The sequence below is a fragment of the Drosophila eugracilis genome, unplaced genomic scaffold, assembly GCF_018153835.1.
Source record: "Drosophila eugracilis isolate 14026-0451.02 unplaced genomic scaffold, ASM1815383v1 contig_1197, whole genome shotgun sequence".
Taxonomy (NCBI): domain Eukaryota; kingdom Metazoa; phylum Arthropoda; class Insecta; order Diptera; family Drosophilidae; genus Drosophila; species Drosophila eugracilis.
In genome coordinates this window covers 166,503-186,952 of record NW_024571981.1, presented here as the reverse complement: position 1 = coordinate 186,952, position 20,450 = coordinate 166,503, and the positions used below count along the sequence as shown (strand labels likewise).

Here is a 20,450-nt window from a genome sequence, read left to right as displayed (position 1 = left end):
TCGTAAATAATTCTTGAGACTCTGACCATTGCCAAGTTCAATGTTGGCCAGAATATCCGCATATGAACGTGTTTGCATGTATATAAAATCCAGTATATAGTATATAGAAAGACAAACGCTGGTCAATAAATGAGAACAAGACAAAATAGAATAGCAACAAGGGATTTTCTCGGGTGGTTGTTGGTGTTTATTTGCTCTGTTGCTGTTGCTGCTGCTGCGTTTTCCACGCTTTCCACAGCGCTCGTTCCATAGGTAAATTGTATTTTAAGTTCTCAAACAAATGGCCACGAGGGAATGGGAATGGTGGAGGAGAAGGTGACCCGATGTGTCCGCCATGTGGAGAGGAGATTGCCAGCAGTTTTATGGCAGCCACGAGAGGGAAAGTCAGCCCCAGCTAGTGACTGAATTTTAATTAATTTTCGTAAAAGGAATAAAGTGAAAATTGGAAATTGGCTTAGACTTAGTCAGCCTCTTGTGTCCCGTCCTCCGGAGGCCAATAAAGATGTGACAAGTGCTCGAAATTTCGCGAGAATTGTGGTGTTTTTTTACGGTGAATCAAAATGACATCGCCTTATGGATATAGTAAACCCACCTTCATGATAACCGACCACACTCAGGATCCGTATCATCTGCAAACGGGTGATGAGGATGATGACCAGGATGAGGATGAGGAGCGACACTCCAAGCTGCAGGAAATCATCAGTTGGTTGCACTTGAATGCCAAGCATCGGAGTAAATGGTAAGTGAGGCGCATCAAGTATACGCCCCGGGTGGCCCATTCCCATCAGCTTATTTCTATATTACGTATACGCCCCGTAGCGCCACTGCTACTCGAAAAGCATTCGTTGTTTATTTGTTTGCTACCGTTTTCTCATTAGCCTGACATTTAATTGTGGTCGATGAGATGGTGGCCCCAAAACTTTTCCTTTTAATGTTTGACTAAGCTCCTTAATAACGGTCCATCGGTTGGTTTTTGTTTGTTTTTGCTAAAAAGAAATCAATTTGTGTACATTTTATGGATTTTAAGCCTCTGAGAATAGCAACAGATGGTTCCTATTGAGATTGATTACGTTTTATTTGGTTTTTTTGGTTGGGAAGGGAAAGAAGAGACAATAACATTGGTCAGCTTTTATATTTCACTTTATAAATAATCTTGAGTTCTAAATAATAAACGTTAGCCATCCAGCAGAGTGATGAATGTGGTTTTCCAGAAGTTCAGCTTTAAATTGATTTACAATTAGTATTAATAATGTTTTTGTTTTGACGGGGATTTTTGCAGGCTTAACTTACTTCTAAAATTGTGGTTAGAACGAAATGCCAGAGGCATTCACAATAAGTAAACTGGTTGCCATTGAGCAGCTATTGTTGATCTGGACACAAGCTTTCAGCCTTTTTAGTGAATAATTCTAAGAATAGTTGTGGCATATACACGTTTCCAGCTTAAGCCAATCTTTTGTGTTTAGCATTCCGCTTCTGGGAACTATCATTCGATATAGCTTTGTTGATAATCAATAATGTAATACCTTGGACACGTGTGAATTAGCTAAAGTACAAAGAGACTGGGAAATTATTAATAATAAACAATGGCGAATAAATATTGACTTTGCTTTGCATTATATTTATAGTGTTTGATTTCCGTTGGCAAATACGTGATTCACCAGCCTCCGCAGCTGTTCGTGATACTTACTAAGATTTCTAAGCAATTTTCTCTCTCTCACTCATTTGGTCCATATTTAATGGGGCTAGAAAACAAGTGTCTTACTTAAGTTAATGCTTACACTCCCACACAAATAGCCGAGTGTTATCAGTGGAGTGGAAAGAGCTAGTGTAATGAGAATTACATACACAGTTGGTCTTCAATTAAAAGTTCCGCCTTGTTAATTAACAATTAAAGGGAAAACTTGAGATTGTAAATCACTGAGGTCTCTGGTTTATAACGCAGTTATACTTGTTTGTAATTGAGAGGATACTCATAAGTATACAGGGTGAGGGTCTTTTGAACTAACGAACAAGGTCTTTAATTTAATATCCCTTAGTTTAGTTTTTAATCTCACAGAAACTTAATATGAATTGGAAAGTACTTACTTAAGAAATTTGTTTTCACTTTTTTATTTAACAACTTAAAAAAAAAAACACCCTGTATGACATATGGCATATTCTTGACAAACAAACCTGAAGTGAAATGTAATTATATAAGCACTCGGCATTTACATAATTATTTTTTATTAACTCACACTGAGCACTCGCTGTCTCCATAAAATAATGTATGCATATGCTGATGAATTTATTTTACATTTTTGCATCGGCTGATAGCTCTTAATTACCTGCAATATTGCCGATTTTATAGCCTTCCACCAATTGACGTAGTTTATGACCATTAAATGGCATACCTGAAGGGGAATGGATATCCGGAAAAGGTTATGAGTAAAAAGTTGAAGGCTGCTTATCGTCCTTTCTCATTGACAGCTGAACACTTTGATGTGGCTGCCCATTAACTTTGACTTTGACTTGAAAAGTTGTTCATAGTAAACTCTCCACCAAATAGAACCACGTGATCCCGCCAGGACATGAACTCGTTGTAAGTGGTTCTGCGGTGGCCCACATAGTTGTTTTGCGGAAACTTGTCATAGTTCCGTGGTGAGAAGAAGAAGAGGTGCCAATACCTATCCCTGTACATGAGGGTTTTCCGCGCACAATTTTCTCTCAAACTGTAAATACTTTTCTGTTGCCAAGGGATGGGCTTAGGGGCTGTAAAAGTTCCGGCTTTAATATACATGACTTGTGACTGTGTGTGGGTCTATGTGCATTTCTTTGGGGGCCAACCTTTCTGGCACAATTGAGTGGAAATGAATTATGTATAAGTTGTTATTATTATATGGGATTTACTTAATAATAGCTTAGTGATGTATGGAATATTAAAGTAGGTAAATAATCATTAAATTTAAAAGGGAAATTTGATTATTTTAAGGATTTTATAGCAAATAACCTGTTACTAAAACCTGTATACTGAAATTCTAAGCTAATTAGCTGGAACCAATAAAACTGCATGACTACTTAACCCATATAGTTTGTATATCGGCTGCACCCATACCCCATATTATTCAGATAGATAAACCGTAGGGACCTTGAGCCAAGTCACAATCATTATTGGAAAAAACACTGGGAGCACACACCTATTGCGTCTCACACTGAATATAGCTGTTCATCAGCATTATTATTAACATCGTTCTATTGAATGTGGGTGAGGAAAATTGCGAAATAAAAGAGCGTAAATATTAAGCTTTAAAGTCGCTCAAATGTCAAACTGTTTGTGACGAGAACTTATATATATATATAGACACGAGCTCACTTTGTGCTCCTTGGAGTGTGTTTGGATGCCGTTTCATTGTCAGTGGCATGGGTTTCTCGGGATTGCGTACAGAAATCGAGAAAATTGAGATGGGACATGGGGCAGGCACATCCAAATCAGAAGCTCTTTGCATGGCCCGCTTGATAAATTCGCCTTTTGTCTGCCCATACAGAAAATGTGGCACACAAACACACATGCAAAATGGACCGCGCGTGGTCGTCTGTATATTGTCGGAATTGGAGGTTTCGCACTGGGATTTATCATCTTTGGCCTATAAATAAACAAGCTGCTGGTCTTAAATTTGATAAAGCTGCTTCTTTGCAGATTTTACTTTCGTTTCGAGGAAGTCTCGCCGAGACACTCGTCTTGCTTTATTGCCATTTGGATAACTATTTTTAGGTTTTATGACAAGTGTTTTAAATTCGTTCTAATTGCTGTGCTATTTGCTTGTGGATGAATTCTAAAGGCTAAACAATAATAAATCTGCTAATTAATTCTATTACATTCTGATGCTTTAATTAGCAGGCTTAAGCTGAGGTAAACAATTGATTAGTTGGGGTTGAATGAATCACAAATAAAAATTATTAATAATATTAACTTTAAGAGTTAACGTTAAGAGTTATTGTAAGGTTAAGATATTTCACTGAATTACATCGTATAGTACTTAATATAGTTAATTAGTATTACAATTACGATCCTAAGGGAAGTGACCTTAATATGCTTTTACATTTACATAAACTGAGATAAGGGCTCGTGGCTTGAATTTTTTTTATAGAATACCAGCCTTTATAAATTACTATCAAATACAAATGGAATGAATAAATAATATTTAGCTCTTTAAAAAATAAACAAAAATTACTTAAATTACTTAAAAAACTGACCTTTCTCCTAAATAAACAAATAAACATTTTCGAGCTGCCTTTAAAAACCCGCCCAAAAGCCTCAAGTTCAAGTTGTTGGCCATTGGAATACGACCAGTTCCAGGCGCAACAACAACCCCCAAAAAACAGTGGCATTCAACAGCTATTGAAAGCTTCGCGTTCCATTCAACTGCCGGAGGTGCTTTCAATGCGCCATTCAACCGAAAACAGCTGCGACATCGACGACGCACGAAGCAGGAACATCAGTATCGGTATCAGTAGCTATAGCTGCCGCTATATGGCATCAGCATAGGCAGCGGCAGCGACAGCGGCATCGGCATCGGAATCGGCATCGGAATCGTCAGTAACCGGCTGAAATAACTAGGGACGCGGCACCGAGCCCGCAGATTTATTCAGTTTACAACTTTCGCTTGAAACGGACGTGCGACTTGGTCCGGCTATCGCGAGTTCGAGTGGCAAACAATAGAGATACAAATAAATAATAATCAAATAAGTAAATTAACGTGAACAATAAGAAATATATAAAATAAAAAACCCAAAGTGAGCTTATCAATTAATAAGAAATTTTCCTAATAAGAAACGAAGAAGAATTGCCTGGGAGGGTTCAGGGTTGTGGCTGCAGCAGGTTGAGATGGAACAGATAAAAGCACATTTAATTATGGAAATTTTTCCTTTGTTCCACGGGCATTCTATTTCCAGTTTCTTATTACCTCAAGATAATTTTGCTCATTAGGCGGGCCCCCAGAAAGACAAAAAGAGCAATTTCTTAGCATTAAGCGTAGGTAATTAGTCTGCTTCTGACTTTTCTGAGTAATTGCCTAGCGTCTGGTGACTGCAATTCGTGTATATATACAAATTAATTGAAGGATTCCCCAGAATTGACTAACATTTTCTATATGGGAAATGCCCCATCTGGTATTTACAAAATTGTTATTAAATATTCAAACATTTCGATGGCATGTGAGCAAGTCCTTTAGGAAAAATAAGCCTATCAGAGGCTAGCAAATTTTTCATAATTTATGGATGTTGTTCGGGGTCGCACCTTTTAGCCCAACCCAATCAATAATTGACCACTGACAGGCCACGCAAATAAGTCATATATCCACTTCTTTCAAATTGATTCATCAGTATAACATCATCAAGTGGTAAAACGAAAACGAAAAACGGAAATGGAAAGTAATTCCAAAGAGCACCCCCTAAAAAGTAGGCAACACAAAAATGCCGACACACACACACACACATACATGTCTGGCTTTTATGTTAGTTTTTAAAGCTTTGCAAACTTTTCTTGACACTCGTTTAAAATATTCATGTCAGTCTAGATATGCGTGTCCCGACAAAACACATCCTGTTCGTCACTTTTCCTCCCTGCCCCAAAAGCCTGAAACAATATTTATGGGCTGAAGTCAACAAAAATGGCTTTTAAGGAAAACTCAAATAAATTTTAAGTGATTGCTAAGGGCTGCTCTCATAAGACTCAAACTTTTGTGGCGTTAATTTGCCAAAGGATTCTCCGGCACTCAGCCAGGATACGAAAAGTTTTACGGGAAAGTCTGTGAATTAAGCCCTTGGGTTGAATTACTTCCGAGTTCTGAGAGTATAATTTCACTTGCTTAAAATCAATTAGTAATTAGACAAATATGAGGTTTTCAAATGGGAAACACATGTAAATTTATCCAACAAAATGTTTCGACAAAATGCTTTTAGTATGCTTAACCCGAAATTCCTGGAGTGTTAACGTGTTTTCCAACCCCAACATAGATGGCTTATCCACCTTGTTGACACATTTATGTGTGAGCAAACATGTTTTATTTTTTTTGGCCAAATATATAAATATTTCGCTGCTAAGCGTTGACATATCTCTGAAAGCAAATTCCGCTTAATGCACAGGATATTTTCGGCAGCATTTTATATTTATTTTTTTACGCGTTAAACATTCAACCAAATGAGTCCGTGCCACGTGTCGGTTTTGCATTTGACCCTTTTTTCTGCCCACATCCTGTTGTCGGCTAAGTCCCCACCGATGGCCTGCCATAATTTGAAATGTGTTTTTTGGGTTGGGTTTTTAATTATGCGCCCTTCTAAATTGTTTAATGCATGAAAGCTTACGCCGACTAATTAGCAGCAAACACCATAATTAAAGAGAACTTAATATAATGTATATATAGTAAACACATCGGAAATCAACCGATGGAACGTGCTCCATGAACCGCAGACCATGACGTACGTGATCATCCCTTGTCCTTTGCGATTGGGCTTTTGATGTGCTAACTGATTTGGTTGATAGATGAAATGGGGCCATGAGAAACTAAACGAATATTGATTCCCAATTAGCCCTGTCTATGGGGCGACTATTTTTGTCACTCTGGACCCTGAATAATTAATCCCAGCCCTGCGTGACGCAACCATGAACTTTTCGAGGAAACCCAGCTGTTATTTTTTTTGTATTTATCAATTTATTTTACTGCTAGCTGCCAACACTGCGTATGCGTGATTCGTTTATATGAAGCGAAGGCACAAAACCCTATACAACGTCAAGATGTACAAGAGAAAGGCCTAACAGTCCACAAATAAATAATCTTGTGTGATTTGCGATAATAATTAGTATTAATAGATAAGGGTTCAACCCAATCAGAATCCAAAGTTAAAGTAGAAGTCGCGTCTAGACGTCAGTGGACTTAATTAATTTAACACTCACCCAATTCGGTCACAATTGCGCCTGTTCGGGTTCACGCTGCGCCCAGACCCAGCCCCACGACCACTGCCACCCAAAATCACCACCCCATCAGCAACAACAATCACAAGAACAACATCAAGACGACGGACACCGAAGGCACAGTGGGTCACACTGCCGCATCACCCAAGATATCGCGGCGCCACAGTAGAAGTGGCAGTGGCAGTGGCAGGGCGCCAAGCATCCACAAGAAACGCAAGAACATCTGGCCATTTAAGATGCGGGTGAAGGTGACCAAGCGCCTGTGGCCCCACCGACAGGCGTCCACCAAGAGCGACCGGTTCCCACAGCCAAAGTAAGTCAAAATGACAATGAAAATTAATGAATATTTTAAAGAATATTAAAGTAAGGCTTTTTGGAAAATTATAAATACATTTTGGTATAAGTAATCTCTTTAAAAATAGAGATATTTTAATTTCTAAGATGGGGAAACAGTTTAAATAATGAATTCATTATTAATAATGGTTTTTATGTAAACTACATCTAAGAGCAATGATAATTAACAAACTTTTGAAGGAAATGAGGCAGCCATATTTAAAATGGTTTTAATCCTATCAAAAAGCAAAAAGTTTCAAGTAAAGTCAAAAGGCAGAATAATAAACATTAAAAGGATTATACACAGAAACGACAACTAATCAGCTTATAAATGCAGTTAATGAAACCAATTAATGAGTCAATTAATTGATGGCAGCAGTACTATAAAAATTATTTAATTCATTGAATTAAAACAAAAAACTTACACACATAGACTTAAAACAATATCTAATATTCCATTAAAGTAAATAATTAATGCCTGAACAGGTACACTGCATAAGTAATTCAAGCATTTTATACATAAACTTTTCCTTCCATTAAGCCCATTAAAGTAGAAAATTCCGCTATGATTATGAGCTGGTATGCGCCTTATTTCTTCTTTGTCTCAGCTGAAGTTTCCCTTTGAACCTTTTTCGCCATTATAAGATTGCGATTCCTGGGGCCAAGATGCCAAAGTTCATGGGGCGAAACCTGTTTTGTCTTACATCTGCTAATGCAGAATTCCCCTACACTCGTATACTTATATGTTTATATGGGTTTTCTTATGTCTCGGCCAAGAGCACGTGCCCGAAACTCCAACGGTGGAATGAGCCAGGATAGGAGGCAGTTCCGGTGCCCGTCTCGACCACAACATAAACATAAACATGTAATCGTGTACGAGTCTAATTTTCCCTTGAATGGCAGCAACATGTGTCGACCGAAAACGAGAAAAACAAGAAAGAAATTAATGTCAGACATTTAATTTCCGTTTGGCCAAAAACAAGGGACAAATGTGCGGGATCCTGTTTCCGTTGCCATTAATGTTTCAATATAGAACACTTCATTGAATTGGAAAAGAAATACGTTGGCATATTTCATAGAATCAGGTATTGGCATTTGTGGAAAATCCATCCATCAATCGGGCTGCCAAGTGAGGCATGCCATTGGGTCCTCAAAGTGTCCTGTCAACGTGACCGAAATTTCTCGTTTTTATTTTTTCTTTTTTTTGGGGAATGAGATAGAAAGAAGACCGCCTAAGACAAATACTAATTAATTTATATGACCGAATGGCCGTTGGGAAAATCAACAAAGTCAAAAAACAAACCAAAAAAAAAATGGACTTAATTTTCCTGCTAAATTATTCTGCAATTAATTTTCAATTTGTTTGCTTTTTGTTTTGTTGTTTTGGTAGAATATACAAATGTTAACTGCAAGAAGAAAACCAACTTTTCGAAGTGTTAGCACGCTCTCATCGCTCATCCGCCCTGTTGGCCAGGCTGGTGTTTTCAAATAAGCCATAAAGACCATCACCCCCCTTAAATGTGGGTCAGCCAAAAGTGAAAATTCTTTCACATAACGCGAATTACGACAACGACCTCGTCACGCAGCCAAGGTCAAATTCTGGCCCAGTCTCGGTCCCACGATTCTGCATTGTTCTAAGCACATTCAAAATGTGATTATGAGCCCGCCAGGATGTGTGTTTCTGAGTTACGTCGGCAGCGAGGGCCATAAACATGACACATGAATAATTAAAACATTTAATGCCCGAATTGGGTTAGGGCACTGCAGTTGACACTTGTCGGGAAAGACAAAGAAGAGGTCTAAGGAGGCAAACAAGCTCTAAAAAAATCTTTAAGTTAATTAAATTTGTATATTAGTGAACAAAAAGAGAGATCTTGTGGACAAAACGTATTAAGCATAAATCAAACGCAATCAAATCCATCAGACATGATCTAACAGCATTATACAATTCTATAAATAACCCAATCCCGAGAAAACATCAATTTACAAAACATCCCGTAATCTGAATACTAATAAGCTAAATACAAGCCCTCGTGCAAAACAAATAAAATATTCTATAACTGCAATTTGATTTACTCAATTATCACAGACAAAACTATTAGTATGTGGAAATTAAAAATGCAAATAAATACAAGCTAGCACTCCTGCTATGCCAGTAATTTGCATACGACACTCGACTGCAAGTTGAACCTTTGCTTTGTATGGGAATGGAAACCCATTTCCCTCCTTCCCTACTGTTCACTCCACCAGCAACACCCACTACTTGGCCCTGCCCTTGGCGAAATGACCATTCTCAGTCACAGTTCGATTTATGGAGGCGTCGTTGAAACGTGTGACTATGAGCCCATTAGGAACGTGTGCCATTTGCCACTCTGCGGAGCAGCTGTATTCTTCTCTTCCAGGGCCTCAAGCCACGTCGCAAAGTGACGCGTTTTCAATTAATTAACTCACATTTTTCGCAACGGAAAAATACTCGCACGGTCGGCGAAAGATTCAACTTGCTAATCGAGGCCTGCCACCCTCCTCTCCTTGATTTCAAAAAAATAAGACTTAAAGTCACTCACATGCGACTCGCCAAACGCCAAATGCCAATCGTCGGGTGCTGAGCGGTTTCAGGCTTTCAATTTTCTCGAAATTAATGAAGCGTGTCGCACTGAAAGCGCCACATGAATGACAGGCCCACTAGCGAAACGGGAACGGGAAGAAAGTGCACTGTGGAAAAAGGTTTACAAATTTAAAATCGTTAGAAAAATTAAAATAGATGTTATAAATCCAAACGAAGTCAAATTATATTTAGAAACTATAAATCTTAAAAAATCTAAAGTGATTTTTAAAACTTTTAAAAGAGATTTATTAGTAAAAAACTATTTCCATTGCATACTTTTAGGCAGGTATACGAGACATATTAAATTACAGCTTAGCTTGTAAACCTTGCAAAATGTTGTCATTAAATTAAATAAAATATTATAATATCAATAAATAAACATTTTTAATAAATATAAAAATGAAGATTTTAAAATAATTTTTCCCTGTGCACATAAAACATAAAGAGAAAAGTTGAAATGTGAAGAAGGTCCGAGACCGAATGACCGACTGGATAAAATTACGTTTTTTCGGGTCTGTAATTTCGTTATCAACATTGTCGCACAATGACCTATATATGTACGCACATCTCACTCACCGCTCAACATACTTAGATGGATGTGTGTGTGTGTGAGTATCGGTGTGAGTGCGGCTTACTTAAGCAAGTTTGAGTTGATTTAATATACGAGTATATCCCAGCATAAGAGGAAAGCCGTCTGATCAGCGCGTGTTCATTTAATTTATCAAACGGAAAAAGTGCGTGCACTTTCAATTGCTTCGCAGCTCACCCGCCTGAACTTTAATATAGTTCCGAAATATTTCTAAATTGACAAGTTATTTTTAGAACATTTTATTTTTAACAGGCGAGATGAAACAACTTTTCATGTAGCGTTAAAATTGCTAATGAAATGCTTTTAGATAACATATATATATGCATGTAGAGTTCAAATGGGTTTTAGCTGTATTGACTAATCATAATTGAAATAAATTGACAGGGGAATGAGCAAATTACTTAGAAATAATTGTCTTGTCATTTACATGTGAACAATAATGCTTATTCAACTTAAAATTGACAGCAATTAACCAAGTCCACTGAAATATAAATCATCTACTAGTTAGGGTGAATAGATATATTTGAAATAAATATTGGGTATAAATTCCCTTTAACCTTTAGATCAATAAAGAACTGGCACTACTAGCCACCTTAATTACAAAATTTTAGTTAAAGTGTAGCGATCGCTGTGCCATCTATCAAAATGTATTGGGAATTAATCCAATTGTTAGATTGAATAGCACTCTGAAAAGAATCCAATTGGGCTCAGACGGGGCGTGCCCCATCGGCTATTAGCTGTTTTTCGTTGGAAGTGCGCACATTTTGCTAAACGTCGACAACTGGCGCTTCAGTTTTCCTTCGATTTATATGTACATACTTCTATTTCGATTCGATTTCAATGCCATGGCTGTTTAACTTACCGCCGTAATGCGAAACCGTCGAGTTTGCACTCTCGTTTCAATTAAATTGCATTTCACTCGGCCACGGCAAACACTTGTGGCAGCTTGGCCAACAGCCAACAGCCAAGCGTTATAGAGTACTCTACTCTTCATGCTTGGAGACCTTTTTCATTAGCCAAGCTGTGGGAATGGCTATCATTAGGTGGCTGACGGTGTCAGATTGCAATTGTGGCCCTGGACTGGCTTGATTTTCTAATCTATAGTGAGTAAAGTATTACATTACCTGTCGCATTATGCAAACTTGGCAAGAACACCTGTGACGTCAGTGAGTCAGCAGCAGAAGCAGCAGCAGCAAGTGGATTCTGTTGAGTTGGCCAAAAAGCTTAAAATATTTTCAGCTTATACGACAGTATTCGTTCGTTTCGTGTGATATGCGTCTGCCAAAAGTTTTGACAGGCGCCATCTCCCCCGGGTGCCTTTCAATTACTCGGATATATAGAACAAAATTCGCTTTGAAATTTCGCATCACGTGGGGGCGTTCGGATTTGGCTCAATTTCTCAACAGTCGCCCACGAAATTTGCATGCGAATTGGAGGCACCCTTGAACTACAAGGTTTTTGCGAAGCATCCACTGAATACGCCTTCAATTTAGGCGGTCTACGAGTATTTCATAATTCTCAAAGCTTCTTAACAGAATAATTGAACCTCCAGCAGCTGATTCCTCGTCAAATTGCAGAATAATTCTATATTATACTATATACTATGCATGTTGTATACTGAAAACGACTCGAGTTCATAGCTCATCTCGTGTCATAAAATCGTTTAAAACGAGCGGAACAAATTGATGAAAATTGTATCGGGTTGCGGCTTAAAATAGAATTTATAATTGAAACTTTGTCAAGCCTGATTAAAGTATATTATTTGCTCGATTATTACACTTTTAGTGTTTTAATTCAATATTTGTTTAGCTTAATACTAGTAACCTAATGAAGGTACTCATCAAGTAGAGTTATTTTCGAATTGCTTCTTAGTTCAATATTTTATTAAATTTGGCCAAGCTTAAAGGTTAAAAACTCACTGATTAGTAATTTACTTCATAGGCTTGCTAAAATTATTTATTTATGATATGATAATAAACATGATTAAACATGTTATCCACAAATCCCAATACTTTAAAGTTCTTAACTCCCTAAAGAACTATGCGTAGCGCAGCGCAAGATCAAAAGCATCGCAGAACAACTGTCAAATGTGATAAATCAAGTGTAATTGAAAGAAGTGCAAATAAGCCAACGCCAGCAGCAACAACAACAACAATGAACGAAGAGAGCGGAAGAGTAAACACTGAGCGCTAGAAAGGGGCACTCGACGAGCCCGAAAATGAAGAACACAACCCCCGCAGTGCGGGTTGGGGAGAATGAGAGTCTATGCTGGGGTTAAGCTGCACACAAAAAATGCACTCAAAAAATTAGCTATCAAATCTATTAACTTATAAAATAAATATTTTAAATTTTAATTAATAATGATTTTGTTTTAATAACAAAGTTAAAAGTTTTCTCTAAAGTTTGTTTTTTAAATTTAACTGTTAACGTGTTATTTTTCAAAGTGTAAGAACGATGGATCGGTCGAGTTAGTTGTTGGATTTTGAGTGCACTTGCAGTGGCCGCAGAGAAAGCATAAATGCGAATAATGAGCAAAGCGCGGCCAGCGAGAGATAACTGATGATGATGATGGAAAGCGAATGTGAATGTGAATATCAGGAAATTTTATTTCATTTGAGCTCTTGTTGTTGTTTACCTTCTTCTTTGACGTGCTGCTTCGTTGCTGCGACGGCGACGCCACCGCCACCGCCACCGCCAATGCGACTGCATTAAAACCTACAAAATAGGGTAAAAAACTGCGAACGACAGTTAGTACCGCTTGAGCTTTCGACCGCATATATACGCCCGATCCAAGTCACGATCGGCGGTAATAAATAAATAAAGCACCGAAAAGGGCACGCGACAATAAAGAGCGCACTTTCAACAGTCATTCGAGCTGCAACAAGTGGTCAAGGCAACGCGATCCCGCTATTCAATTAAAGATCGGCTCTCTGCCTCGATTTTCCCCATTATCCTATAACTATAGCGGCGCAAAAATATGCGATTAACAAAGGAAATTTCGAATTTTCCCCGGCTTTCATATTAAAGCACATCGCGAGTGTCTGCGAATTTACGTAATAATACCTTTTTTTTCCATTCGCGGATATACTTGTCGAGTGTCACATTTCCTAAAAAAGCGCAGGACTTTTTTGTTCACCCTCCAAGGATGGCTTTCAATTACAACAACAGCTCCGAGGATAACGCATACGAGGATGAGTATGTGTCCTGAGCGGGGAAATGAAAATGAATTGTGTTCTAGTATTAAGAAGCTTGTCATCGGTTTTTATGTGTCTTCACCTACCCTACAGAGAAAGAAATTAAATTCAGTTTCGAAAAGTTCATGCTAAAAAGTTTGAAAAATTGCAAAGATAATACGCTTTTGGAAGTATCATAAAAAACTCAATTAATCGCAAAAATTTTAAGAGACATTTTCATATGATTGATCTTTCTAAGATTTTTATTTCGCTCAGTGAGGGATATAAAAGGCAATCATTATACTTTTTTATCTGTGTAGAACCCAATGAAAAACCCGACAAATTGTCGGGAACTTCAGTCGAGCGGAAAACTCGTTTGGCTCCTGCTAATGATAGCTTGTCTAGCCTATATACAGGATATGCCTATGTTTGTGGGTGTCCTTTTCCTTTGGGTGAATCAATCTTTGACACGAATACTTGTCTTCACTTCAGCTGATGGAAGCCGTGACATAAAGTAGCTGTTCAAAGTATTAAGAGCCATCAACAAAATCATTTAATCATTGCGTTGAGTAGACGGCAACTGGTTCGAGGCTTTGCTCTTTGAGCTGGGTGAAAATTCTTTTCTTGCTGTGAGAAATTTCCCACATACATTACTTTATTAAATTTCAATCTACTTGGGAGGTAGGTAGGGGCTTTAATAGGATGAATTAAAAAGTTGGGCACATATTTTTAAAACAAAGCCAATTTCCACGAACTTGTTTAGCTACCAATTGGGTTTTCTAGGAAACCTTTCCATCGACACATGCTTTCCTTTCGCCTCATCACATGAGGCAATCAACGATCTTATGACTTATGCACGAGCTGTGAAAAGCAAAGCTGTCTAAGCTGAGTATTGAGGCAATTGAGGCAAGTTCAAGCTGAAATGTCGGCTTCGCTATATATCTGCTATATAGAAGTAAGTGTTTATATATATGTGATGAAAATCAGTGTCAGCATTAATTTGGCGGTCTTGTCTTTGTTTCTGATTTTGTTTCTGTTTCTACTTCTGTTTATGACATGACCACATCGCCTCTGTCCATCAAGACAGCTAATTGAAAACTAAGTAAATATAATTTATGACTTATTCTGAGCACTTTTCATCGTTCTAACGCAGGCTTAAGTAAATTTAGTCAAGCCGACTGAATTAAGATTTGTGTGCCCACTTGAATTAAGTGCACAAATTGCATTTATTCAGCCCGCACACGTGATGCGATTCTCAAATGCATTCCAAGAGCCTTCTCCAAATCGTCTTACCGGACCACAGCTGCTTGGGTCCCAGTAATTATGGGCAAAGAGTCATTAAACTCGCATTTGAAATGGAAATGAAACTGAAAACAATATTTTATGGCCAGTATAAATAGAAGTCTTTCTTTGGTCTGATGAGTTTTCCCTCTGATAACGACCTTAAAGCGGCTCTGATTTTCTATATATGTTTGTATATACGTAGCTTGTCAGATCTGGCATTGCGCTTTAATTGAGCTCCGGTTCTGTGATTCTTTGAGAGAATCTACAAATCTTTATTGAAGATGGCTTGACTTTGAATTCGGTCAGGTAAAATTAGAATATAAATTGCTATACTGCTTAGTTATCTTGCGGACTACGTGACGTGCTGAACGTTGCTTTTGGATGCTCAATTATAGCATTTTCAGTATTAGTAACAGGAACTAAGCTACTTAAGAATGAATCATGATTCTTATTCAGAAGTTCGCTATCATGAGTTAACTCTTCTTCTTTTGAATTTGAATGATAACATAACTTAATCAGTGGCTTCTTCAGTGAAGTAATCACAACGAAGAAATACAAATGTATGTATTTATATATGCAAAATACTACTTCACATATCTTTTCCTTGAAAAGTTAACACAATTTCCACTGTGATTACTTTTATTTTGTCAACTAACTCGTAAAAAATACTTACTGAAATCTGATTTTCTTGCAAGTTCCCTAAAAGCCCTTTTAGATTTGTTGTCAATCAGATTTTCTGCTAAGAAGATTTTCATTCACTTCCTTAACCACAAGTGAATTTCCACTTCATGAAGCATAATCGGAGACCCTCGAGGAACCCCTTTTAGGGTAAACAACATCGATTTAAAGTCCTTATAAGAGTCAAATCAAATAAATACAAATTGGTGCACGCACGGGCTGTGGCAACAAAAAAGCGAATAGGAGGGGAAAAATCAATATGGATGTGCTAAAAAATTTATTGAATGTTGTTTTTTTGCCTTGAACGGGGCTGGCGAATGAGCCACGCCCCACAAGTACCTGAACAAACAAATTCCAAAACACAAGTCTGGTAATCTTATTAAATCTTTATTCTCTGCTTATTTTCTTCTCTTTTTCGGCGGTGCGTTTCATTGCTCCCCGATGTGTAACAAAAATCCGGCTCCTGCTCCTGATCCTTCTCCACCTGCTCCATCCTGGTCCACACATGCAGCGAAGTAACAGAAGGTGCCTTACAAGTCTGGCGAACTTTGCCGGAGCGCATTCGTCAGGATCCCAGTCTCGCGTCGTTTCGCCAGGAGCACGAACGTCTACATGGCGGTAAGTTTTGGGGTCTGGGCAATCCGCATCCTCCCCTTCACCTTCCCTGGATCACATAATTTCCTTTTTTTTATGTCTGGCTTTTGCTGCTACCTTTTTTATTGCCGTAATTATTGCTGAATTTTTTATTGCCATTTGCGTCGGCGTTTGCCATTGACATTGGACATCGTCCGGGTTTTTTTTTAGCCTGATTTGCATACCAAAAACTTAAGTCCAAGCTTATCTTCAATTGTTTTGATGGACGCACTATTTGGGTCTTAGGAAATTATGGGTTCCAGTTCGAGGTTTTCCGGCATATGATGTCACTTCGCAAGTGGACATCATCTTGGTGGGTTTTTTTAGATAACAGGGCTTAGAGAATTCGTTCTGTATTTTTAAATTACTATCTAAATTATTTCTTAGAATATATGTTTCGGAAAATTACCCTTAAATTATACTTTTTTTAAGTATATAATTTCGTTAGAAGGAGAATCCTTATTTTCCATTACTACATAGACTTATCCATAAGATATTTGTTTCCTTTATTTATAAAATCATCCTCCTAATCCTCATCCAAATTTGTCAATAAAACGAAAATAACAGTCGAAAATTTCACCATTCGGCTTAAAGTAGTTGCTAGTCCCAAGGGCTGAATTAGCTGTGCAGAACCTTCGAGTTCCTAATGTGTCCTTTTTCCGCATCCTTGTTTCCAGCCATCAGTCAGTTGGCCAATGTGTCCCTCAGCTCGCTCATGGCCATTTATGGGTATTTATAGCCTCGACTCGATTACGGCGCGGCTAGGCCAATAAAATAATGCCAACACGTAGCAGGTGGCTGGGACAAAGTTAATTCCTGGCCAAAGTCGCCACAGTTGCCCGTTAGTTGTCCTTCCGCGAGCAGCGAATGAGTAAATTTTCGCACAAATATTTGCCAATTGCGGGCCAGGGTTAGGTCAACTAGCTAGCTAGCCAGATGGAACTTTATTGGATAATTATTTTTTAAATGAACTTCATTTCACACCACAGATGTTGATCCCTTGCAAGCGGAGGAATCGGAAGTTCGTGTTCAGAATGGACACCACGAGGAAACGGCTTTGGCTAACCAAGCCTTCACACAGATCGGGATTAATGTGACAAACGAGGCGGGTCAAGTGCGAGTTCTCGATGGCAGGTTCGTAGTTCTGTGCTTCTCGATTGTCAGTTACGTAATTAGTGCAACCAGTTTTCTGTGATTCCCCGTGGCCATTTGCAGGGACCTGGAGAACAACAATGACGATCAGCATGACGAGGGCGAACCGCATGCCAAGAGTTTGGTGGGTACATTTGTTGGTTAAGATCCTTAAGAAATATTTACAGTGATTTATAATTTTATCATTTACAGATCCGAAAGTATCTAATCTGGTTTAAGATAGCAGTGCTGCTGGTGGTCTGGTGTGTCTTTACTGCCTTCTTGATGTCCAACAACGAGCATGTGGACCAGCTGAGCCTCATAAGTGTTCCTAGGAATAGCTCACCAAGAGGTAAGAGAATCGAAAAGATTATTAAGGATGATATATAAAGCAAGCCCCTCCTTTCAGTATTTCCCATTCCTACATCCACTCTGCAAAGGATTGGTCTGGGCCTGCGTGGACCATTTAGGCTGCAGGAGAACGAGCTGGCCATCAATGAGAGTGTTCCACTGCCCGTGCTTCAAGTTCAGGTGATGCGTAGCTACTTTGATGGCGAGGGCATGGAGATCTACATCGAGAATGCCAGTCAAGTGTGGGCACTGGATGTGGTCTATCCGGATCTGATCGATGCCACCAGGGATACGAAGAAACAGCGTACCTTTGAGTTGAGTCCCATTGATCCCTTGTGGTTGGCTCAGGCCAATCGCACGGAGTTGAGCTTTGAGTTCACCAGCAGCATCGATGGGGAATTACCGCTCCAGCTGAATGTCGATGAATCGCCTATCTACAAGAGAGATGGAGTGATCTATGCGGCAGTGGTTCTTTGTGGTCTCTATGTGATGATCATCTGGGAGATTGTGAATCGAACTTTTGCTGCCATCATCGCATCCACACTATCAGTTGGAATTCTAGCGGCTTTGAACTCGAGACCCTCGATGGCCACCATTATGGGTTGGATCGATGTGGAAACCCTTCTGCTGCTATTTGGAATGATGATCCTGGTGGCCATTCTCTCCGAGACGGGAGTCTTTGACTATCTGGCTGTTTATGCTTATAAGATAACCAACGGACATGTTTGGCCTCTCATCAACTGTCTGTGCCTGTTCACAGCTGTCCTGTCATCCTTCCTGGACAATGTAACCACCGTGCTGCTGATGACCCCGGTTACGATACGACTCTGTGAGGTGATGTGCCTCAATCCAGTGCCCATATTGATGTGCATGGTCATCTACTCGAACATCGGTGGAGCACTGACGCCTGTGGGAGATCCACCCAATGTCATCATTGCCTCGAATAGCTACATATCCAAGAATGTAAGATTTATAAAGACTTTAATCATAAATATTTAATAAATTTGTATTTTTTATTTAGGGCGTCAATTTCGCTGTCTTCACCTTGCACATGTTGCCCGGAGTTCTCCTGGTGATGGTGCAGACATATATCCAGTTGCGCTTTAAGTTCCGCAACATTAGTGATCTGCAGTTCAAGGACTCTCCGGAAGTGGAGGAACTGCGTCACGAGATCCATGTATGGAAGCGAGCAGCTGCAAGCTTATCTGCCTATTCCAAAGATGAGGAATTAGTGCGGCAGACACTGATGAAGAAGGTCAACCGCTTGAAGAGAAGCCTTAAGAAACGCATGACGGCGGTCATAGAACCGGCACCCAATTACCAGCAAACTCTGGCCAATCTTCAAGCAAAGGTATTGTTTTTTTAAAACGAATTTATATAAGAGATATAAATATAATTATATAATATTTTCAGTATCCCATTCGCAATAAGCCTCTGTTGATCAAGTGCTCTGCCGCCTTGGTCTTTGTGATCAGCTTGTTCTTCTTACACTCGGTTCCGGAACTCCAAAGACTGTCTTTGGGATGGACCGCTCTGCTGGGTGCCATATTCCTTATCATTCTGGCGGATATTGAGGACATGGAGGCAATATTGGCTCGCGTTGAGTGGTCAACTTTGCTCTTCTTCGCAGCTCTTTTTATACTTATGGAGGCTCTGACGGAACTGGGCTTGATTGAGTGGATCGGCAACATGACCGAGGGCATTATCTTGGGTGTAGGCGAGGATCAGCGACTAATGGTGGCTATTTTGATAATACTTTGGGTGAGTTTTGCAAGTAAATGTAGAACATTTAAGAAGAATTTTAACATACAATGCTTTTTCTAAAAGGTTTCTGCTGTGGCCTCTGCTTTTGTGGACAACATTCCACTGACCACGATGATGGTTAAGATTACCATCTCGTTGGCCCAGAATAGCACCTTGAATCTGCCACTCCAGCCTTTGGTTTGGGCCCTGGCCTTAGGAGCCTGTTTGGGAGGTGGGTAACCATAATATAGACCTCTAAAGAATATTAAAATGTTTAATAAATTGTTTCTAGGTAATGGTACTCTGATTGGAGCCTCGGCCAATGTGGTCTGTGCGGGAGTGGCTGAGCAGCATGGCTACAAGTTCACCTTCCTGCAGTTCTTCAAGTAAGTTTGGGCTATCCTTAATAAGGTTTCTGAAGTAATAGAAGATTATCTTTCACCCACAGAGTTGGCTTTCCCATCATGATCGGCAGCATTATAGTCACCACGGGCTACTTGCTCGTTTCGCACTCGCTGTTCGCGTGGCATTGATGAAGGGCCCCCATCTAGGAGTTGACTGTGTCGATTCGCAACAAGGCGCACTTTACCTCGTTACCTAACGGACAGAAACTGTTCCAGATGCCACACACTCATCATGTTTTCGGATCCGAAAACAGCACCAATCTAAAGAGGAATCGATATCTTATGCGCTGGTCATAAGTATTAGTTCTAAAACCAAAAAAAAAAAAAAAAAAAATAAACTCAGAAACGAAGAATATTACATAAAAATACATTTATTTTTACACATCGTTGTTAGTGTAGTGTGTAGTATAAATAACAAAACAAACAACAACAATTACATAAGATAATTAAAATAAATATAAATTAATTATTTACAATTAATAATGTCGCTGAACTGTGAAACAATTGTTAAATGTTAAATGTATGAATACGAATTAAATAAAAACGAAACAAATAAACTATTTAATTTGTGGTATATTTA

The 20,450-nt window shown here is 38.9% G+C and overlaps 1 protein-coding gene across 4 annotated transcripts; it reads left to right on the top strand.

Annotated features, from left to right (window-relative positions):
- Positions 1–545: 545 nt before the first annotated feature.
- On the top strand, positions 546–20,430 carry LOC108102623 (P protein). 4 transcript variants are annotated; one of them, XM_017207733.2, is made up of 12 exons: positions 4,624–4,770; positions 6,702–7,259; positions 16,120–16,226; positions 17,231–17,375; positions 17,457–17,517; positions 17,586–17,724; positions 17,782–18,686; positions 18,745–19,074; positions 19,137–19,484; positions 19,551–19,698; positions 19,759–19,852; positions 19,915–20,430. In XM_017207733.2, the coding sequence occupies exons 2-12, from the start codon at positions 7,183–7,185 to the stop codon at positions 19,997–19,999; spliced, it is 2,439 nt and encodes an 812-aa protein (XP_017063222.2). In that variant the 5' UTR covers positions 4,624–4,770; positions 6,702–7,182; the 3' UTR covers positions 20,000–20,430. The 4 variants fall into 4 exon arrangements, with proteins under 4 accessions (XP_017063221.2, XP_017063222.2, XP_017063223.2 ...); XM_017207734.2 differs by having other exon boundaries at positions 4,707–4,723; XM_017207732.2 differs by lacking the exons at positions 4,624–4,770; positions 6,702–7,259 and adding an exon at positions 546–739.
- The last annotated feature ends 20 nt before the right edge of the window (positions 20,431–20,450 follow it).

What these genes read in the sequence shown, in the direction of transcription:
- LOC108102623 (XM_017207732.2), top strand. Translation starts at nt 561, where the DNA reads ATGACATCGCCTTATGGATATAGTAAACCCACCTTCATGATAACCGAC. An exon ending in GCCAAGCATCGGAGTAAATG is followed by an intron (nt 740 to 16,119) that starts GTAAGTGAGGCG and finishes CCACACATGCAG; the next exon opens with CGAAGTAACAGAAGGTGCCT. An exon ending in ATAGCTACATATCCAAGAAT is followed by an intron (nt 18,687 to 18,744) that starts GTAAGATTTATA and finishes TTTTTTATTTAG; the next exon opens with GGCGTCAATTTCGCTGTCTT.